General features: G+C 34.3%; 1 protein-coding gene across 1 annotated transcript in view; it reads right to left on the bottom strand.

Moving 5' to 3' along the window:
• Positions 1-23,448, bottom strand: part of PCDH15 (protocadherin related 15) — a 1,410,242-nt gene that overhangs the window by 920,501 nt on the left and 466,293 nt on the right. Inside the window, exon 5 of the mRNA XM_063435339.1 lies at positions 22,571-22,726. Within this exon, the coding sequence (XP_063291409.1) occupies positions 22,571-22,726 (156 nt within the window). The remainder of the gene's footprint in view (positions 1-22,570; positions 22,727-23,448) is intronic.

The raw sequence follows: 23,448 nt of genomic DNA, 5'->3' as shown, positions 1-23,448 counted from the left end.
GTCCTTGTTGTTTTGCATATTCCTTTCGAGTTACTTATATAAAGTTATTGTATAAAATACAGTTCAGATTTGCTTTTTCTGTTTCTTTGAAAAATAGAAATTTCATTGCCTAACTCTAAGGCTATTTATAAATAAGTATGCATTGACTGTAGCTATGAAGTTAAAGACTTATGTTTTAAGATTTGTACATATTTATGCTGTAAAATATGTTTTGAACTTTGCGCAACATTTTGCACTGATTTTTTCAATTAACCACAATACTTAAAATATATAACCAGGAATTGTATATTTAGCTTAATATGTTTCAAGTATATTACTGGATCTAGAAGATCTTATTACCCAACCTAATAATATTTATTTTATCAATCTCAGAAATGCAAATGCAAAAAGCCAAGTCAACTTTGCTGGGAGCTAAACTACGGTTGAATTTGTGTTTCATATTCTTGCTGCTCTTGATGTGGCACTGTGCCGTAGTGGGACAGCCCCCAGAGGTAACATACCAGCAACCCCAACCAGCATAAGGTCTAACATTTAGAAAAATGCACGATGCCTATCATGCCAGGTGCATACCATTACCTTACCAGTCCTACCTACAAGCAAGTAACTGTGCATATATTAGTACCCAATAAAGCTATATAGTCTACCTAAGTGCTTAAGTACCACAGTCTAGCACTTGACATGTTCTGACAGGATAGTATAGCCTGGAAATGTTACTCTATTTTTACTCCACCTGTAAATTCACCTGTCTTGTTAGTACGACAACCGTGCATGCTTCTTTAAATGCTTTTCAGCAAATAACCCTTGAATCTTGACTAGCCTGGCACCTGCAGTTGGGGCACGACGAACCTGTTTGTTTTCCCTATCATTTTATGTTCACTAACTAATGCATACAGCCTGTTTATATAAAGCAACACTTTTCTTCTTAACCTGAGCCGAGAACATGTTATATCATCATCATGTTTAATTGTGTTTTAAAAAACCTGTCCCAAAAATCATATACATCTCCTCTGTGCTGATATGTCTGTATCACTGCAATTTTCATCATGTATACTGTCTTAAATAGGTCACCTCGGAGCACAAAAAAAATAAAGAATTTATAAAGAAATAGCTCACACAATGAGTATTTTTGCAAGAATTATTTTACAAAAATCTAATTATATCCAATTAAATGTAGGTAGAGCGTTCTCTCTTTTTCCCATCAAGCATGTTTTATTTATTTATTTAGTAGAGTTGTTACAGTACGAATAAATAGTAGTGATAGCATAACAATATATGAAACACAAATTTTACAAGAGTTATGAAATGCTTACACATTTTACAATAAGATGATATGTAAAAGCCATCCAAACAGCTATTCAAGAGAATTTTAAGTGAGAGGTGTAATCTCAAATAATGTCTGAATCAGATAGTCCGGTAATTACACTCTAATATCAAAGCTCACTGTAGAATAAAGGTTAAATTAATAGTAAATAATCTTGGAGGGGACAAAAGAAAAACAAATGTTAAATCATCACCCTTTACATACAGTAGAGTTTTCAATCTCAAGGTAATCATTGTGACCATAGTCAACTGAACGATTCTAGTTGTGAAACTAGTTGTGTAAACCCAAGCTGCCAGGTATCTGTTTTATTTTACTTGAAAAAGCCTAAAAGGGCGAAACGTGTTGTGATTTTATTAATATTTGTTTAAATAAAAATACAATTTTTAGACTACCTTTTTGCTTTGGGGCAGTCTTTTATACTTTTATTTAGTTTTTATTTTATTTTATTTTATTTGTACCTGGTGCAACCTATTTCCCATACACATCAGGTCCATCATCAAAAGTATCCTAGGTGGGGAATTGTTCCACCCACGCTGTTACCATAGAGCGGTATGTCTGCTCTCAAAATTGTAAGTACATTTCATTTTACTATTACATATTTGCAAATATGGAGAACACTATGGGCCTTATTTCTCTTTAATTGCAAATAAACTACACTACAACTACCGTCTGAGGGATATCCTACAAGTGGGGAGTAAAAATACCACTGTAAGTGGTTTTACCAAGAGCTGGTTATAGCTCTAAAAAACGTGAGTTGGCAATTTTTAGCTCATGTTGTCTATAGTCCATAGACTATACTGCACTATTGGTCTCCTATTTTCTCTTTTGCATATGCCGCTGATGTGTGATACCACTCCGTAGATATCTTATTCAACATTTTAAAGACTTTTAAAACCTCAAAAGGCCATTTTTTATCTTTTGTTTGGTACCTTTTTTTTGATTACTTACTACAATATTTATTTATTTTGGTGCTACCTGTATCCTTTTTCTGTATGTTCGATTTATCTTTTGAGGGTTATCTTACTATTCAGGTGTGCAGCCCCCTTGTGACCAGTTATTGTAGCGCTGTTCCACCCTTGCTTTTTATGTTCTACAACTAGTCTAGAGTATTCAGGACGAATAATTTATGCCTGATGTCCTTTAGGACATCAACGTGATCAACCATTATATGGTTTGTTCAACAATAAGTGAAGCCAGGCTATGTCTTTATAAAGGTAACATCCATCAGGGCTACTGGCCCATGGGGAATGTAGGAGCAATTCAACACTAAATCCAAAGTTAATGGTATAGAGTTACAGTGACCTCTCCAGCCCAGTATGTTCCACAATGCTGATGGTCAAAAATACATTTGCCCTTTAGCTAGCATTGTGCTATAAAGCATGGTTATTTTTTTATTTTTTTTTTAGGAAAAAATTAATAATCAGAATATCATAAAATATTTGCAAATCTTATGTGCTACTTGCTCAATGAACAACTAGGTGTGGCAAAAAAGTGTTTTGAGTTGTTTTTTTTGTCCCCCAAACTCTATTGTTAATAATTCTGGACCCATAGTAGGGTGATGAATGAGTAGAGTCCAGTGTTTAAGTAATATTAACCCCTTAACACCGCAGCCAAATGTACAAGTTGTGAACGAAACAAAACGTAAACAAAACTTGGCATTTGCGCTATATGTCTGTCCGACCGTAATTCACCTCTTTCATATTAAATGCACCCCCCCTTATTATATATCATTTTATTCAGGGGAAACAGGGCTTTCATTTAATATCAAATATTTAGCTATGAAACATAATTTAATATGAAAAAAATGGGACAAAATAAGATTTTTTTTTTATTTTTTTCGTTCTACATGACATTTTAACTGTCAATGTCATAATACTGTTTGCTTTTACTGCAATAAAATACACATATTTGTATTCAGCAAAGTCTCACGTGTAAAACAGTACCCCCTATGTACAGGTTTTATGGTGTTTTGGGAAGTTACAGGGTCAAATATAGCGTGTTACATTTGAAATTGAAATTCGCCAGATTGGTTACGTTGCCTTTGAGACTGTATAGTAGCCCAGGAAATAAATTTACACCCATAATGGCATACCATTTGCAATAGTAGACGACCCAAGGTATTGCAAATAAGCGATGTCCAGTCTTTTTTAGTAGCCATTTGGTCACAAACACTGGCCAAAGTTAGCGTTCGTATTTGTTTGTGTGTGAAAAATGCAAAAAACGCCAATTTTGGCCAGTGTTTGTGACTAAGTGGCTACTAAAAAAGACTGGACATACCCCATTTGCAATACCTTTGGTTGTCTACTATTGCAAATGGTATGCCATCATAGGGGTAATTTTCATTCTTGGGCTACCATAGGGTCATAAAGGCAACGTAAGCAATCTGGCGAATTTTAATGTGAAAAAAATTAAACACAAGCCTTATATTTGACGCTGTAATTTTTGAAAACACCATAAAACCTGTACATGAGGGGTACTGTTGTACTCAGGAGACTTCGCTGAACACAAATATTTGTGTTTCAAAACAGTAAAAAGTATTGCAGCAATAATATCGTCCCTGTAAGTGCTGTTTGTGCGTGAAAAATGCAAAAAACGTCACTTTTACTGGCGATATCATGGTTGTAATACATTTTACTGTTTTGAAACACTAATATTTGTGTTCAGCGAAGTCTCCCGAGTAAAACAGTACCCCCCATGTACAGGTTTTATGGTGTCTTGGAAAGTTATAGGGTTAAATATAGTGCTAGCAAATTAAATTCCCTATACTTTCGGCATGGGTGGTCAGGCAGGTCCCGCTAATTGTAATTAATTAGGATACCTAATTATGTAAAATTATTACATAAATATATGTGTAGAATTAATATATGTATATATATATACATATGTGTATATATACGTATATATATATATATATATATTTTTTTTATATTTTTATTTATGTATAGGTATATATATAGTGATATATACGTATATATTTATGTATATAGATATATATATTATTTCGTTCTATGTGTATTTTGATATAAATATATATATATTAATATCACAATACAGTTAGAACGAAATAAAACACATCTATATATTTTTTAATATTTTATTTTTAATTATTTATTTTATTTTATTTTTTTACGTATTTACATATTTATTTTTTTATATTATTTATAAATATATATATAACAATAATTATATATATATATTTAATCAGTATCAGTCTACGTGTAATTTGATAATATATATATATATATATATATAATTATATATATATATTAATATTAAAATACACCTAGACGGTGTATGTGTGTGTATGTATATGTGTATATATATACTTAGATCATATATATATAATATATATATATATGATCTAAGTATAAATTTTTTTTTTTACACTTTTAACATTATTTTTATTTTATTTTCAGCCAGCAGGGGGACCAACTGTCATTACAGTTGGTCCCCCTGCTGGCAATGCCTGAGCCAGCTATCCCGGCCATGTGATTGTGAGGTCCTCGCAAGGACCTCACTCTCACATGACCGGGAGGCACCGGAGGAGGAAGATGTGCCGCGGGGGGGCTCCCTGGGAGTCCCCCAACCGCGATCGCCGGCGTGGGACCGCCGGCGACCGGGTAAGTAACTAAAAACCGGAGGGCGTACTATTACGTCCGGCGGCGTTTAGAGCCGCTTTTAAAAGGACGTAATAGTACGCCCTCCGGACTTAAGGGGTTAAAACATACTACATTATAAACAAATGTACTACTCCACATTTTTTTAATACAAAACTATTTACCAACGTGATCATGAAAAATTATTTTACAATATTTTAATGTTTCACACACATTCAAGATAGCCGCACATGTTTCTGTGTGATCTATATTACTATCAAGATATTTTAAATGAATGATGTTTGCCAGATATAATTATAACACCTGAGTTAGCTTAATTTTAATATGCAATCTATTAGAATATAATGAGCTTATTAAGCGTAATAAATTGCTTAATCAACAAATCCCATTAGGGAAACAAAAACTTTGTCAAAGATGCACAATGCATTAAATGTAACAGTGAACACAGAATAAATATTAAACATAAATATATATATATATATATATATATATATATATATATATATTGTATGTAAAAAAATTAAAAAGAAAAAAAAGATTTTCTCACACCTCTACCAGAGGCCTGGGAGTTTGAGGGTTCTGCGTAGAATCTTAGTTGTTCCTAGAACTGCACTCTTCTTGACAGCGATCTCAGATGTTCCACCTGGAATCTTTTGAAGCCACTCCCCCAACTTGGGAATCACAGCCCCGAGTGCTCCTATCACAACTGGAACTACTACTGCCTTCACTTTCCACATGCTTTCTAGTTCTTCTTTCAGTCCGTGGTATTTGTCCACCTTCTCATGTTCCTTCTTCCTGATGTTATAGTCACTGGGTATTGCCACATCCACCACGACTGCAGTCTTTTGTTCCTTGTCTACCACCACAATGTCTGGTTGGTTAGCCAGCACTTGATTTTTTTATTTTTTTTATTTTAACATTTGACATATAAAACATACTTCAGCTGCACAAAACAAAAAAGTGTACATATGTTGTTTGCATAAGTATTTAATATGTTCTGCTGTAACAAATTGTCTTCAGAAATCATAATTAGTTCAACAGAGTCCACCTTTGAAAAATTAAAGAGTCATATGATGTCAGAATAAATATATATATGTTTCCATAAGGCCCTGGACTCTTTTAGAGAGCATATTTAAAACAGCAGGATGATGAACTAAGAGCTATCAGGAACAGTACATCAGGGGCGTACCTAGAGCATTTGGCACCCGGGTCCTATTTTTGGCACCCCCCCTTACAGCCCCCCCGCCCCCCCCCCTAACATTAAATATAAAAACAACTAAAACATTTTTTTTATGTATTTAGCACTAAGCAGTGTTTGTGTGTTTAAAGGTATGCATGTTTTTGTATGGAGTATATGTGAGTGAATGTAGCGGTGTGTTTGTATGTAGTGTTGGCGTTTGAATGCAAGCATGCATTTGTGTGTTGTGTGGTATTTGAATGCAGTGGTATGGTTATATATAATGGTGGGGTTTGTATGTAGTGTTAACGTTGAAATGCATGAGTGTATGTGTGTAGTGTTGGAGAGATTTTAGATGTCTGCACATATACACATACACGGACATACATACATGCAGATACATATACACACAAACACAGTCACACACAGACACACATGCAGACATTGTGGCGACTCTAGGAACAATATATGTGGAGGGGCACATAAGATACCACAGTCAAAACAGGAGGGGGAGCAGTAAAACTTCTCACTAGGGGATGGTGTAATATGCTGTCATTGGCTGTCTGATGCCAGCATGCTGTGTTCTGCATGCTGGCATCTGGCTACACATTTGCATATAATTCACATTAGCCACCCAGATTTCTTGTTGCGGGCTGGCTGACACCTCTTAATTTCAATCTTTGTTTAGCAGATAACTCCTCTATTTGCTATCCTTTGTGGGATTGCCATATTTAAGGACACCAAATAAGGAGCTATCTGCTAAACAGCACCCTCATTTGGTATCTTTAAATATGGAAATCTCACATACGGGCACCAATTCAGGGAATTATCTATTAAACAGCTAAAGGATTAAAAAAAAATGCCCTCTTCTTATTTTCAGTTGTTTAGTAGATAAATCCCTTATTTGTTATCCTTATGTGGGATTGCAATATTTAAGGACAGGAAATAAGGGAGCTATCTACTAAACACATATGCAGAGATCCACACAATCACACACATAATCACAGATATACACAAACAATCACTGACCCACACACATACAATCACAGACACACAATCGCATACACACACAAACATCACATACATACATACATACATCACATACACACATTTAATAATTACGAGGTCCACCCATCCTTCCTACCTTGCTCTAGAAAGGCTGGAGTGGATTCTCAGTCCCTGGTGGTCAGTGGTTACTCCTGCGATCTCTGTGCTCTTTCTGCACAGGTCCATCGCACGCCCTGTAATGATGCCGATGACATCATATCCTGGCTGCCGGCTCACTGCAGGGCGAAGACTGTCAGACACAGTCAGATGCACACAGTCCCACACACAGTCACTCACACACAGTTACAGGCAGACAGTCAAACACGCAGGCAATCACAAAGGCAGACAGTCACACATACACACACATATTCACAGACAGTTACAAACACACAATCACACAGTCACAGACAGTCACACACATAGTCACAGGTAGACAGTCACACAGGCAGTCACACATACACACACAATCAGAGGCAGACGGTCACACACACACACACACACACACACACAATCATACAGTCACACACACACACAGTCAGATACAGTCACTCACTCACACACACACACACACACCCACAATCACAGGCAGACAGTCACACACACACAGACACACAGGCAGACAGTCACACAGACAATCACAAGCAGACAATCACAGGCAGTCACACACACACAATCAGAGGCAGACAGTCACACACACACACACACACACACACAATCACAGACAGTCTCACATACAGTCACAGACAGTCACTCAAACCCTCAATCACAGGCAGACAATCACACACACAGTAACACAGACCATCACAGGCAGACATTCACACACACAGTCACACAGACAATCGCAGGCAGTCACACACAGACAGGCAGACAATCACACACACAGTCAAAGACAGTCACAATCACAATTACACACACACACACAGTCAAAGACAGTCACAATCACAGTTACACACACACAGTCAAAGACAGTCACAATCACAGTTACACACACACAGTCAAAGACAGTCACAATCACAGTTACACACACACACACACACACACACAGTCAAAGACAGTCACAATCACAGTTACATACACACACAGTCAAAGACAGTCACAATCACAGTTACACACAGCACACACAAACACACACAGTCAAAGACAGTCACAATCACAGGTACACACAGCACACACACAGTCAAAGACAGTCACAATCACAGTTACACACAGCACACACTCTCACTTACAGTAAGCTTGGGCTTGAGGAGGAGTGGATCCAGTCCCTCCTGTGCTATAGTTGGGGAAGCAGGGACTCCTTCCTGCTTCCCCTCTGTGTGCAGCAGTATGAGGCTGCATTTAGCTCCGCCCCCACGTATATATAAATATATATAAAAAAATGCAAACTTTGAACATCTTCATAATTTGCCCTAGGATCTAGAGCATACAGAGGACTGAATGGGCTTCTTATGTCTTGCTGATCAGGCTAACATATGGTGGAGTCCACCAGTTAATGGCAGGTTACCCTCTTCATTGATTTCTACAGAGATTATTTTGTTTTGGCAAATCATGATAAAAAGCAAAATATTGTTTTTCGGTGGTATACACTGCATTGCTGCCATCCTTTCAGAAATTGGATGAGAACCATTCTCTAGGCAATATATGGGTTGTTAATAGTCCATTTGTCACAGCCATTTAGGCTTATTTTAAATGTAGTATAGGTACATCAATCATTTCATGGACCAAGGTAATTCCTTTGCATTCATGTCCTCAGGAACCCTACATTTATCTCTCTTCAAAGACAAGCCCAGTTTTGCGTTGGAATTGTGAGGCAAGTGTTTTCAGAGATATTTATTTACTATGAACCTATGAAAGGCCAGCAGTAAAATCATTTCTAGTATCCCTGTGAATCCCTTTAATGTACCCTTTGATTTTGCATTCATTCTATCTTTTCAGAATAGCATCCAAGTCTAAGACTATGACAGCGTGATAGCTTGCTTAATCCATTTCACTTATATGTTTGAACTTTTCTTTTATATAAACCATACCTCAGCTAAAGTCTTTAAGTGTGATGTCACAGAGGGGTAGATATGTGCATGGGCAAAAAATTTGTTTCGGTACTTCCGAAATTCGGGACTTTGGAAATTCGGTTCGGTTTGGCACTTTGGCAATTCAGGACTTCGCCAATTCCCTAACACTAACCCCAACCACAACTAATTACACATCTAGAGTTAGGGGTAGGGCATTTCGGCAATTTGGCTCGGTTCGGCATTTCTGAAATTCGGCATTTCGGCAATTCGGAAGCATCCGAATGTCGGAATTGTCGAAATTGGTCCAAATTTACATTTGGAACGAAACAAATTGCACATGTCTACAGAGAGGCAATTCTATTCTCAGAAATAGCTGGGCTTCTGCCGAGGTATGTGCTTCTCTTGATAAAGGCGTGGAATTGCGCCGAAATGCTTGTCGAGCTGGCGCTTAATTTTACTTTTTGGAAGGAATCCATTTATGCATTTTCTTGAGACTCTATGATGCTGCTAAATTTATTGATTTTCTAATTGTCTGTTAGATCATGGGGACTGTCTCAAAGCAGTAAGCATTGGGGAGGGCTGATTAGAATAGCACTGGTTTGGCTTTTATATTCATCAGTTTCATTCAGTGTTGGTACATCTCCCATAATAGAGATTATTTGTTTTCATTATTGCAGTTATGGCTGATGACCACTAATTTTTCTTATAAACACCACCTACTAGTAGTGGGCTGAATTAAGGATTTGCACCTTAATTGCTGGCTACATTTGTGTAATCAAATTCATTAGGGATAACCACAGACCTAAATTCATGCCTTGTTGGTATTGATGACTGATATATTTAAAGGAACACTATAGTCACCTAAATTACGTTAGCTAAATAAAGCAGTTTTAGTGTACAGATCAGGGATAGGCAACCTTCGGCACTCCAGATGTTGTGGACTACATCCCCCATAATGCTCTTACACCCATAATGCTGGCAAAGCATCAAGGGAGGTGTAGTCCAAAACATCTGCAGTGCCAAAGGTTGCCTATCCCTGGTATAGATCATTCCCCTGCAATTTCACTGCTCAATTCACTGTCATTTAGGAGTTAAATCACTTTGTTTCTGTTTATGCAGCCCTAGCCACACCTCTCCTGGTTATGATTGACAGAGCCTGCATGAAAAAAATACTGGTTTCAATTTCAAACAGATGTAATTTACCTTAAATAATTGTATCTCAATCTCTAAATTGAACTTTAATCACATACAGGAGACTCTTGCAGGGTCTAGCAAGGTATTAACATAGTTTTCAGAAAAAATGATTTATTGCCACACACACAAGTCTGATGAAAATCATCTTGTACAATAGCAGGAATGGCTTGCTAATATGTATAGTCATTCTACCCTTTATTGAACTTACACTGTTTGTGGTAAGCAATAGACTTGAAGATTCATTTTGGTTTGAACTGCATCCAAATTTGGACTACTCAGGTAAATGATCAAACTCTGAGCCAAAATGTACCAAAACCACTATCAGGAAACACTTTTTGACAGTCATGGTATAATATAAAACACAATACGAAGAGAACAAACCCAGTGGTAGAATGCACATATACTAATCCTTAGAGTGGCCAGGCTTAACAGAAAAAGAATGAAAAAAGGAGACCAAAGACAAGTGAAAGTCAAAGGAAGCCAGACATCAGATAAACGAGGTAGACAGGAATAATCAAGTTAGCACCAGATAATCAAAGAAAACACTATAAACACACTTTTGGGGCACTAGGAACAACATCAGGGCACAGATAAAACACACAAGGTGCCCTTTTATGTGTTGGGGTGCATATGTAAAATGCACAAGGCTTGTCCTCTAGTGAGATAATCAGAGGATAATACACAACACACTCTCGGGCTATTACAGACCATGACTGGGCACAGCTTTCCTAGTGTTCTGAGATATTATAAGCCTAGTGGCCAACGTCAGAACTGTACCCGACTGTTTTGGATGGGTAGTACCAACATGACTAACATCAGTTTGGCTATATAAGGAAGTATGGTTATAGCATTTTGCACCATTTTTGTTATGATTGATAGAAATGAGACCTCCACTCACATCACTCTTTACAGAAGAATATTGCCCCACGTCACAATGAGTGGACATTTTATGCTTTGGAATATTACATGTTTGCACAAAACCTGCATCCATATCAGAAACAATGATTTAAGCTAAAACCCAGACATGAAATTGTTTATTGCAATCTCTGTCTGCATTGTTTATGTAACACTTGAGTTTTGTTTTCAAGGGACACTATGGTCACCAAAACAACTTTAGCTTGATGAAGCAGTTTTGGTGTACAGATTATGATCCTCTAGTCTTACTCAATTCTCATCCATTTAGGAGTTAAATCATTTTGGTTATGCTGCCATAGGCACACCTTCCTGCATGGGACTTGCACTGCCTTCCTAAACATTTCCTGTAAAGAGTCATGTTTACACTTCCTCCATTGTAAATTCTATTTAATTTAGAATTTCTTATCACCTGCCCGGTTGCTAGACCCCACAGGAGTCTTTTGTATGTAAGTTCAATTTTGTTTTCATGCAGACTGTGTTAGTCACAGCCAGTGGAGGTATGACTAGGGCTGTATAAATAGAAACAAAAGTGATTTAACTTCTAAATGGCAGTGAATTGAGCAGAGAAACTTCAGAGGCATGATCTGCACACAAAAATTGCTTCAATAAGCTAACGTTGTTTTGGTGACTATAGTGTATTTTTAACGTCTACATTTCACAGATGACATTTAACAATGAGACAGTGAAAATGTAAAAATATATATAAATATGAATGAGAGCCAAAAACAAAACAAAAAGCATTATATGTTGCATCAATAACTTGAAAACATATGTGTTTCCCTTAAATGAGGGATGAGAAAACCAAACTCTGTCATTGCTTATGGCTAATCATAAGCACAGTCTCATTTAGTGACTTTCAGTCACATTCAGTGACTTTTATATAAATTGCAGAGTTGTTCTGTTATACGGATGTATTCATAAATGACCTGGCCATGCTGCTCTAATAATTGTACTATTCTACTACTAGAATTACTTATATAAGTATTGTTTGTATTAGAATCTAAACATCTTAATCTGAACCCTTTTATCTTAAAATATTTCCTTGTTGTGGCAGGAACAAATAGTTAAAATATTTTCCCAAACCATCATATTTTATGTATGATGTTTAATATGAAATAACTTAAGTGTTATTTGAAGACTGGATTGTTGTCAACATGTATTTATGAATAATATGCAAATTAACTGCAGTATTTTAATTTTGAGGTGAAACATTACCAGTACTGCAAATCATGTGAACTGATGAAAAATGGATAAGAAAAAAACAACTTTTGCAAGAAACTAGGTTGAAATTTAGTATACAGCATTTTATTTATACATTAGTTACAAATCTTTAATCGATATTAAGAGAAATAAATTGTTCAACAAAATATTTTGTGGTACTAAATTTTGACATAGATTGTACATTTAGACTGTAATTATTAATAATAAACTCTTAAACGATCACTCCAACAGTATAAATATATAATGTTCCTTTTTTTGTTTTATATTTAGGTTCTTCCATTTTATTAATAACATTTTTTTTTAAATACCTTACCTCACCCTACTGCCACTGAAACTGTTTTTTTCTGCAGCCTGATTCACCTTTGCTAAGATCATCACTTGTAAGGGTCTGCAGTTTAGACCACTGCTCTAGAATTATTGCACGAGTGACACAACCCTTGACCCACCAATCAAATGATTTTACACTGGTCTCAATGCTTCTCTATAAGAAGCATTGCCTTCAACTTTCAAATGAGCATTAAAAATGAGTGAGGAAGAAAACCCTCCCGGCTGGTGTATTAATAGCCAGGAAAGAGTAGCTAAGGAATTTCATTAAAGTTCTTATTTCTATAGAAAATTAAATTTTTATTAAAAAAAAAAAAGACAGACATGATCTTCAATTATCCTAAAGCACTTGAGCAAAATAAAGTACTTTGGGGTACTGAAGTATTCATTTAATAAACTGTTTAATGCATTGTCTGGAGAGTGTTTCTATATATTCCCCTGTGTCATGCTGTTACTTGATGCATATGTACATTACTTGAATGTGTAATAATTACATTTACATTTGAATTCATAATTAATAGAATTAATACTTAATAGAAAAGCATTATGCAGATAATTCATATGAAAGACCTTTAGCCTAACTTCAAAATAACTACTCCTAAAATATTTGTCTTTACTAAAAATAAAAGATAAATGGTGCATTAAGCTAGACATAATGCATACAGTATTGGAAGGATGAATTTCACGAAGATTTTATCGAAAATCTATATAAAATATATGATCTGCATATTTCACAATTGTACAATGTGTATTGGAAATAGTTAATGGCAAACAAAGCTAGTCTATATATATCATTGAGCTTTTGTGAAATAATAAAAAAAAAAAAATATATATATATATATATATATATATATATATATATAAAAATTTAGTGCTAAACATAGTGTAAAAATGGTTCAATGGACTTCCTAACTACTTTTATATTTTAAAAAAGAAGAAATCAAAGAATATTTAATATCAAAGTAGAAACACAAAATATAAATCCACAAGGCAAGCATCCGCTACATATATTTGTCAGGTCTGTGGGTTCAGATAAACGGCAAGTCCTGTCTTCAGTTATTTTGATTATCCCATAAAGCTGTTGCTCTCGAAGAACTACAGGCTTTGATTTTCAAGATGTAAGGACATATAAACAGCTAAAAAAATATATCTGTATATGTGTGAATTAGAAGAAGCTCCATTTTTTCTAATATGGCCTAAGCTAGTGTAAGCTTTTTGTAATGTGAACATAGCTTTACACATCAAACAATCAAATCAGTGTTTTCTTGGGAAGATATACTCTGATTTTGACCTAAGCTGCTGTGTTACACTTAAGATAGTTTGAAGATACATTTAAGCTGTGATAGAGGGTGATGTCAGTGCAGATTAAGAGATTCACTCAATACAGTTCAAGCCGAAAAAAAATATATAGATATAACTTTCTAAATATAGCTTCTTACCAGTATAAGAGAAATACCTTCAAGCAGCACAATAAAACTATATTTAAAAACCTCACTAAAATTGAACATGCACATATTATATCTAAAGGATTGCATTGGTTATGCAAGCTGCATACCACATTTTATGTGGAGACATTTGGTATCATAGCATAACAAACATACATAAAATATTTACAACATTTTTCACTGATTTTTTTTTCTGATGAGGAACAATTACAAAATTTTAATGATAAGCCAATCTTTAAAGATTCTATATCTCAATAGAATGTCTCACTATTTAATTGGTAAATGAGAGGAAATAATTTAATAGTTAATGATTGGAGATTTCTACTTATTTTATTAATTAAATGTAACATTACACTATAGAAAAAAATATTGGGTTAGTGAATCAAAATACCTTTGTTAGTGAAATTAACTGTTCAGACAAATTACAGAATTTTCAAACTAAAATATCAAAGTACAAACTTTTTTTTACAATATCAGCTATTTAATGAACAAATTAAAATACATGTACAGTTAAGAGTGGTATGTTTGTGGAACTAATATTCTCAAAAAGTAGTCTTTTGAATAGTGGTGGAATGGAGCTTTGTGATCTATCAAGAATGACATCAGAAATGAATTATTTAAAAATAAATCGTAAACATGAATGAAACACATTAAAAAACACCTGTAAATGAGAAAAGTGTCTACTGAATTAGAGTAGGTTGATTCTTTAGTTTTATATTTTTTAATGATTTATTTTAAATAATTAAATTGAACTAGACATAGGATATCTGCAAAACAATGCAACCCATTGTACCTTTTTCCACGGAGTTGTTTTCACCTCAACATAACACTGTTCCTTTAAGAATAAGACTTTAATTTTAATATTTTTTTATTTTTTAGAAAATGTGGGTTGGATTTAAGTTCACAGTGTATAAGATACCCCAATAGAGTTAATAAATACATAAAGTGTTTTTTTAGACCTATATAATGAAATGAAACTCCATTTAAGGTTATAATTTAGAACCAAATTTATTTCATACAATTTTGGAGAAAAATACAAATTTGCCATCTATTTGATATAAGTATTATAATGGGTCACATATTTCAAGCCACAAATTACCTTCTAGAAATCTTGGTAACATTTCTAACATAAAAGAATGCAATGTTGCAAAATACCGAAGAAAATGTTACTAAACTATCCTCACTATTAAATACCTTAATCAAACCCACATCCTTTTGCTAATATTATGTTATTGGTATATTTTAATCACTAACAATGTATATATTCTTTCTTCTCTCTAATCTTTTATGGAGATATTTCCTGAGCCAATATTTGAGTAATTTTGGACATTTTACACAATGCTGTTATACACCTCCAGATCCAAATACAATTTTGTCGGGCAGAGAGGGAATGACGTACACATATCAGTTGTGTAAATATCAATCTCTGGCAGGGAACTGCTTGCCCTAAGATACGATGGAGAATCGTACCTCAGAAGTGACACTGTTTCCATGCAGTGAGTCACTTCTTGTACGGACTCATCAAATTAAGAGAAGTCGTCTGAAATCAGAAAATCCACAAAGAATCACCAATGAGGAAAAACACTACCGTATTTAAAACAGATGAAATGGGAAGCAGCACATAGCGATTGAAAAAGCCCCTGGACGGGGTGAAACGCGTCTCTGGAAGGATCCAATGTTGGACAATTTATATTTATCTTATTACTCAGCTTTTATTTTGCCTGCAAGTTTTTTAAACAGTGTAATACATTTCTTTTAATTTATAAAGTCCTCCTTGGGTTCTCCAATTTGCCTCAAAAAAGAAAGGTGGTGTCCTCTTTTCAGACACCTAAGCTATTTCACCCATAGCCAGTTTAATAGGCTCTGAGCAAGGTGAGCACAAATTTGCACTTTAATAAATCCATATTCAGATGGTATTTTACAACACTATAAAGTTTTCTTTGTTCTACTTCTTTTGTCTCCCTTTCTGAGGATTATCTGAATTAAAGGGGAAAGTGCCACCAGACGGCACTATTGCTGAAGAGATTTGAGCCTGTCTTATTCGAGGCTCTACTCCATGTGAGTTGTAAATTCACAACGTAGTTACGTTTCTCACTCTACACCACAGAATTACGCTATGTACTTTCTCTATTTTTTTCTGTAATGTACTAATATCCATTGAGTTGAAGCATCATTCAAGTTTGCTAACATCCTATATACTCCCATTTAGGGTAGGTGGCATCATTTCCACGCTCCATTCTTGAGGATTTTAGCTCTTTGGGCTCTTTCCACTTATCGTGTATGCATGTTTAGGTGCGTTAGAGGGATTCCCACTAAAGTGTTTTAGCGTCATTTAACTATTATACTCTATATATCTTTAAGCGCCTTTTACACATAGTATTTTGTATATATATTTGTATATTCATACATACTTTTGTACTGCATTTTCTCTAAGATGTATATATATATATATATACACATATATATATATATATATATATATATATATATATATATTTAAAATAGTAGTTTATAAATTAACCTTGTTACAATCCCTTGATGGGGGAGGGACCCTACTTTGATTGTTTGCTTAAACAAAACAAGCTGCTTATGGGGGTACAAATCTCTAACTAGCAGTAAAGGATAGATATCCTGAGAAATGGTGAGCAAAGAGGCCTGCAGCAAGTTTACTTCTGGAAGTAGTCTGTATTTAGATTCTGAGCCAGTATCACCTACTTATGATGCAAATAACATAGATGCTGGGGAAAGGCCACATGCACAGCTTATGGAATTTTATTAAAAGTTATTTCACTGGTACCTCTCTGCTTATTAAAAGTTTCTTTGGATTTGGATATAAATCTAATCTGCAGATTTAGGAAATTGTTAATTGTTAAGGATTACGGATTTAAAATCTTCCTCCTTGAAGGCTATAGCAGACTTTATTTGCTTATATTGCCAACTATTGGCATGGAACTATGGTAACATACCTAGTATGGTAACATACCTAGTCTAATTTTACAGAAGATTCTACGAGAATGCATTGCCCTTCAATAGTGTAGTCCCGTATTATAAGCCAATTATCCATAGTCAGGGGTTACAGTGCTGGATCCACACATTATACAATTATTTTCATGGTCACTGTGAATCTTAAGGATTAGCATAAGGAAGAATTAAGGGGAAAGTAGGAAGCTAGATCTGGATCCTAGTCCTTAGAAATACAAATGCCCCTAGCACCAAAAAGCCATTTTGACAGTGAGAATAAAGTGATCTGCCATTCAGCTACTCCATTTAAATCTGAGGGAGTCTGTAAGATGCTATTAGCCAAATATGGTTTCAAAGAAATTACAAGAGCAAAAACAACCCATCAAAAGGGACAATAAAAGAAACCAAGCATTGAAAGGACCTCTCAAATACCTTCCATCAAACAGATAAAAGCATCTTGGAAAATTTACAGATGAACATGCCAATTAAGAATGAGCCACAACATTTATTATTAAAAAAAAAGTGGATATAGCAGAGTGCAGCATGGATAAAGAGTTGCAATTAGTCACTCAGGATTTTCTAAAACGTTGTCTTGAATCACTATTAGTACAAATCAAACAAAAGATCCAGTACAACTTTACAACTTGTAAAAAACAAAACAAAACAAAAAAGACATTGCTTATATTAATTTCAGAGTTAAAAAGACAGAAGATAGAATAGACCATTTGGAATTTATCATAGCATCATCAAAGGCGCAAATTAAAGAACAGCAACTATAGGAATTTAAATTAAAACTTGCATAAATGGATGATTTCTCTAGGAGGAATAATTTAAGAATCCACAACATTCATGAGACACAGGATAAGCTAGAATATTTTTGCAGAGGACACAAAGAAGAGTATTTTTTTCTCTTTTTTTGAAATATGTCACAGATTATTTTAACCCAAACAGTCCAAAACAGTGGATTCAAAGGCTTCCAAAGATGTTATTTCTTGTCACCACTCCTGCTTATTTAAATAAGATATTTTGAGGACTGGAAGACTAACATCACCAAAAGTTGGTACTTTCATTGAAATCAAAGTTCTGCCAGACCTTTCTTTTCAGAATAGGAAAAAAAAAGCATTTTATTTGGCTATCTCCATATTACCAAGACACAACATCAAGTACAGATGGGGATACCCTACAAAGTTGAATGTAATGTTTGAGAACAAAATTGAATGATTTCATTCTATAGAAGAAATTATATGAACAAATATATCCTGGTATATATACACTACAAAAATGTTCATACACCTTTTTTTTTTACCTCACATAAAACAACTTGTAAAAAAAACTAAGAAATAGTTGGAGCAATATGTGGGTGTGTGTAAAAACACCAACATGTGTTTGTTGGTGTTTATCAAATAAGCGTTAAAATTCCAGTATTCAATGAATACTCTAAGAGTGTAATTACAAAATATGATAGCATTTAAATAAATTATGGCAAGTGTATAATATTTTGCAGTGATATAAAATCAATAAATCAGCAATTAAAGTGTACAAACTTAATATAGGTGAGTGCATTAACAGATACCCAAGTGGGAAAGAAAAAAAAAGTTTTGAAAGTTCACTGTTCTGAGGACTAAAAAGTCATAGTGCAAAATGTGTCTTAGAGATTAGGAGCATCTTGCTCTGTGAAACAGATTGATTAAAAAACGATTTTAAATAATATGTTTTTTTTTGTTGACTTTTAAGGGGAATGGAAAATAGGATTACTGGGGATTTTCCCTTTTTTTCTGCCCCCCTGAAGTGGGGGTTATATTTCAGTGATATATCACTTGAGAATTTGGAAACACTGTATATAGGTTTGTATTGGATGCACTCACATACTCACAAAAAGTAGGGTTGTGTACACCATTGGGGATGATTTAAAATAGCATATATATAGTTGGCAACCCTAACCCCCTACCTCAACCCCTATACCTACAGAATCTCTTGTGTGGGATATTAGAATCAACCTCTACATGAAAGATTTTCACTTAAGGTCTGACAATTAAAGATCAGTTTGTATGCAGATGACACACTCTTCACTTTAGAACACCCTAGATTATGTATAGATGAGCTCATGGATATGATACATAATTTTGGCAGATTTTGAAATCATTAGAGGATAACATTTATATAATGGATAAGTATGATTTAATCTGCATAGAAAATACCTTAGCTATTTATTGTTTAAATTCATGGCAGCCCCTAGTAGAAATGTATGTCAACTTTCTCCCACTAATAAAACACGTAAACAAAACATTAAAACACTAAAAAAAAAAAATGATGTTTCTTGGACCAGCAGGATTAATATCATTAAAGTATATACCCTACTATTATTATTATCACCATTTCTTTAGTGCCAACAGATCCTGTAGTACTTTACAGTATTATGAGAGGGGGGATTTAACTATAAATAGGACAATTACAAGAAAACTTACAGGAAGTATAGGTTGAAGCGGACCCTGCTCAAATGAGCTTACAGTATAGGTGTTTGGGTATAAAACACATTAGAACAGGAAATATCAATCAAAAAAGGTGGGAGTGAAGCAGAGCTGGAGGAGAGAGTAAAGTGCTGCCCTTTAAAAAGTGCTCTACCTTTTTGTGAGGTAGAGGTTAGCTTTCCTAAAGAGATGGGTTTTAGGACACTTCTTAAATGATTGAAGACTAGGGGAAAGTTTGATGGTGGTAAGCAGGCTATTCTGTAGGAAGGGAGCCGCTCGCGAGAAGTCCTGCAAGCGTGAGTTGGCTGTACTGGTGTGATCTGGATCTGTGAAGAAATATATGAGGGACTAGAATTGTTCAGCGCTTTATAGGTACTAAAATTTTTCTATTTATTTTGTATGCTTCCACTTTAATTTCCTACTAACCTTAAAATGATACAAACCACTTTAAACCACTTTATTTGGACAGCGGAAAAAAATAGAATTAGCTTGCAACATTGATCTGAAATTACGAATGGAGGGGTTTGGTGTCCCTAATATCTTTAACAACCATGATGCATGCATGGTGGCCCATATTCTAAAATAGGCATAACAATGTAGAAATCTGAAATCAAATCGAGTCAGATCTCTTGGAGATGCCTACAATATAACCTCTCCTTTGAATTGTGCAGAATGCTGATAAATAATATGGGGATTCAGATTCCATATTTTATTTACAAATCTCTACTTTTAGATCATTTATGGCATTACTGGAGCACAGTGAAATGCAAGCATATGATAAGGCAATGATCAAAACATATGATAAGGCAATGAACTGAATGTTCAAGACCTGAATATAAGACATTTGGAAAACATGGATATAAAAATAATGGATGATCTTTCTGGCGAGAGAGATATAAAACCTTCTTATCAACTGCAAAATGACTTCTCCCTCCCTAGTAAGGCCATCTTTACTTACCTTCAAGTAAATATTTTCGTAGTAAGCAACTATTTATTGAAAAGTCAGAGTCTGCTGATTTATTGACAAATCTTCTTTCACAGACAGCACTCACAGAAACAATTTAAAAGTCTAGACAGTTTATTAGCTCCATTACACCAACAAGCAGGAATAACTTCTATATGTGGGAAAGAGATCTTAATATACCAATTACTGAGATAGACTTGCAAAAGTAAATTACAAGTGTTAACTCCTGGGCACACTGCTTAAATATTCCAGAAAACTTCTACAAGGTGGTAAAAAGATGATATATGATCCCTAATAGGCTGGCCAATATATCCCTCCTCTGACCCTTCCTGTTGGAGATGTAGCCAATTTCGAGCAGACTATATATATATGTCTGTTGCAATTGCCCTATAATTAAGAAGTTCTAGAATATGATATACAGACAGGCTAAGGAGATTATGTTTGATCTTTAAGACTTTTCCCCCCAGAAGTTGTTCTATTACATTTTGGTTGGCCAGATATTCCCAATGTAATGCTGGCTAAAACATGTCTTAAGAGCATCTAAATTGTTAATAGCTAGGAGTCGGAAGAAACCTAAAGCCCCAAACTGTAATGAGGTTAAGGACCAGATATATTATCAGGGTAAAATGGAGTGTGCTATTTATAGGTGTTATTTCAATCATTTTGGAAATTATAATACTTGAGAAAGCATAATAAAGAAAATTTATATTTTACCTTCTGCTGCATTGCTTTAAAAACTCAGAATTCCTTCTATATATAGTGGAAAGAGTCACTCTGCTCCCACACGTTATGCATTTTGTCTTTTAAAAGTCTAATAGTTGAGAACTAGAGTATTCATTGCAGCACAGAGGGATTATAAGTAATGATATACAAGATATTTAAATCATCCACATGCTTTAGTATACATCACTAGTTTAATCATTGTCTTAATTACTGTGTTGTTGTTTTTTCTTTTACGCTTTCCTGTTATTATACGCGTACAAAAGAAAATTGAAATAAAGAAGATAAATTCAGAAAAATAAGTGTGTGATTGGACAGCCACAGAAAGCCTGGGCTGGGAAAGTGGGAGGGCTTGCAAGTTTTTTTTATATATATATATATATATATATATATATATATATATATATATATATATATATATATATATATATATATATATATATACACCCAATGAATAATTAAATGCATGCAGGTTTTTGTTAGCTGTATATATTATAAATACTGATCCTTTTTATTTGAGCAGTGTCTTATTGTTATGGTTGTATTGTTATGTTAAATCTTATGTTATCTTATTGTTATTATTTTATTATTATGTTTAGCATGGTTTCAGAGAAAGAGAGGGACTTGTGTTCTTTGGCAGGTGTGCTGGATGCTTGCATGAGTAGGACATGTGCACGTGCTAGGGTTCTAAGTGTCCCAAGTGGTGTTCTCTCTCTCTAAAGTTGCTGTGCGGTGACTGATAATATCCTAATAGATTGGAAGGTTTAATGTACAAAAACAGTGGTTCAGCCTCTGTCATTTGGAAGATGACATCAAATATACAGTTTCATGACAGTAAGTAAGTTATTACATATTTGGTATCAGCCATTCCTTTATCTACTACTATTTCTTAATTATTTGAATGTATTTGCAGTCTAAAGCATTATGTTGTCATTTTGGAAGTCATCTGCAAACCCAATTTTGGTTATATACATGCAATAATTCTTCACATTGAGGAATTTATTATTATACATTTGCAGTTACAGATTTTTCATAAGATACAAGGCAACATTATTTTCAACATATATTCATTAACACACAAATTATAGTTTTAGCTTTGCAGAACCATAATGTCATCCTTAATGCCTTAGCTTAATGCAATTTTTGTGAAAAATTAATTTAGATTATATATAGAATGACGAAAAGCTTACCTCATTCACAGCAGTGTAGTAGCTTTGGTTCTGGAAACGGGGTGGATTGTCATTTTTGTCTCTTACTACTATGCGCACTTCATGGTTAATGATACTACCAACATTTTTATTTATGCACTGAACTTGGACAACGATAGACTGTATGGACAATGGTGGCTGCAAGAAAAGAGAAGTATTTTCAAAATAAAATTACAAAAAAAAACAAAAAAAAAAAACATTAAGATCACATTCCTTGCATTCATTATGCTAAATCCTAGTTAGGGTTGGAAAGATCATTAGTCGAATAAGAACATCAGGCAAGTACAAATGTATTATTTTCTTAAGAATAACCATTATTTGCTTTTCTTTTGAATAATAAACTTTAACTGTATTGTTAAAAGTCTGCTAAAGGTCATTTAAGGCTCCTTAATATTTTATCTCATTTGATCCAGTCATAATCATTCTGAAAAATCATATTTAAAAAAAAATCCTAAAGTATTCAATCTTAGTAAGAATAGAGGTCGAATTAGGTTAACGATTAAGGTGCAGGTTATTTGAATAAAGATCACCAAATTAAAATGACTGATTAAATGTAAATTATTATTCTATGTTTTTCAGAGGTAAACAACATACCTTTATCTGTATAAATAACTCCTATAACATTTTGGCAACCTAAAAAGATGTATTCCTACAAGGACTAGGTGACTCCGATGTAAATCACATTTTATTTGTAAGTAATAAGTTATAGATACAGAGGGAAGAATGAATTATGTTTTGTGCCTGGACTTTACAACACACATTTCACAGCTACATTAATTTCCTTTACTGTGTGTTAAACAGCTGATCACAGAAATGACTGGACTGCCCTCACTATAGTCATGTTAACAAATGTTATCAAT

This window comes from Pelobates fuscus, chromosome 10 (assembly GCF_036172605.1).
Source record: "Pelobates fuscus isolate aPelFus1 chromosome 10, aPelFus1.pri, whole genome shotgun sequence".
Taxonomy (NCBI): domain Eukaryota; kingdom Metazoa; phylum Chordata; class Amphibia; order Anura; family Pelobatidae; genus Pelobates; species Pelobates fuscus.
The sequence above is the reverse complement of the archived record's forward strand: the minus strand, read 5'-3'. Positions and strand labels throughout refer to the sequence as shown.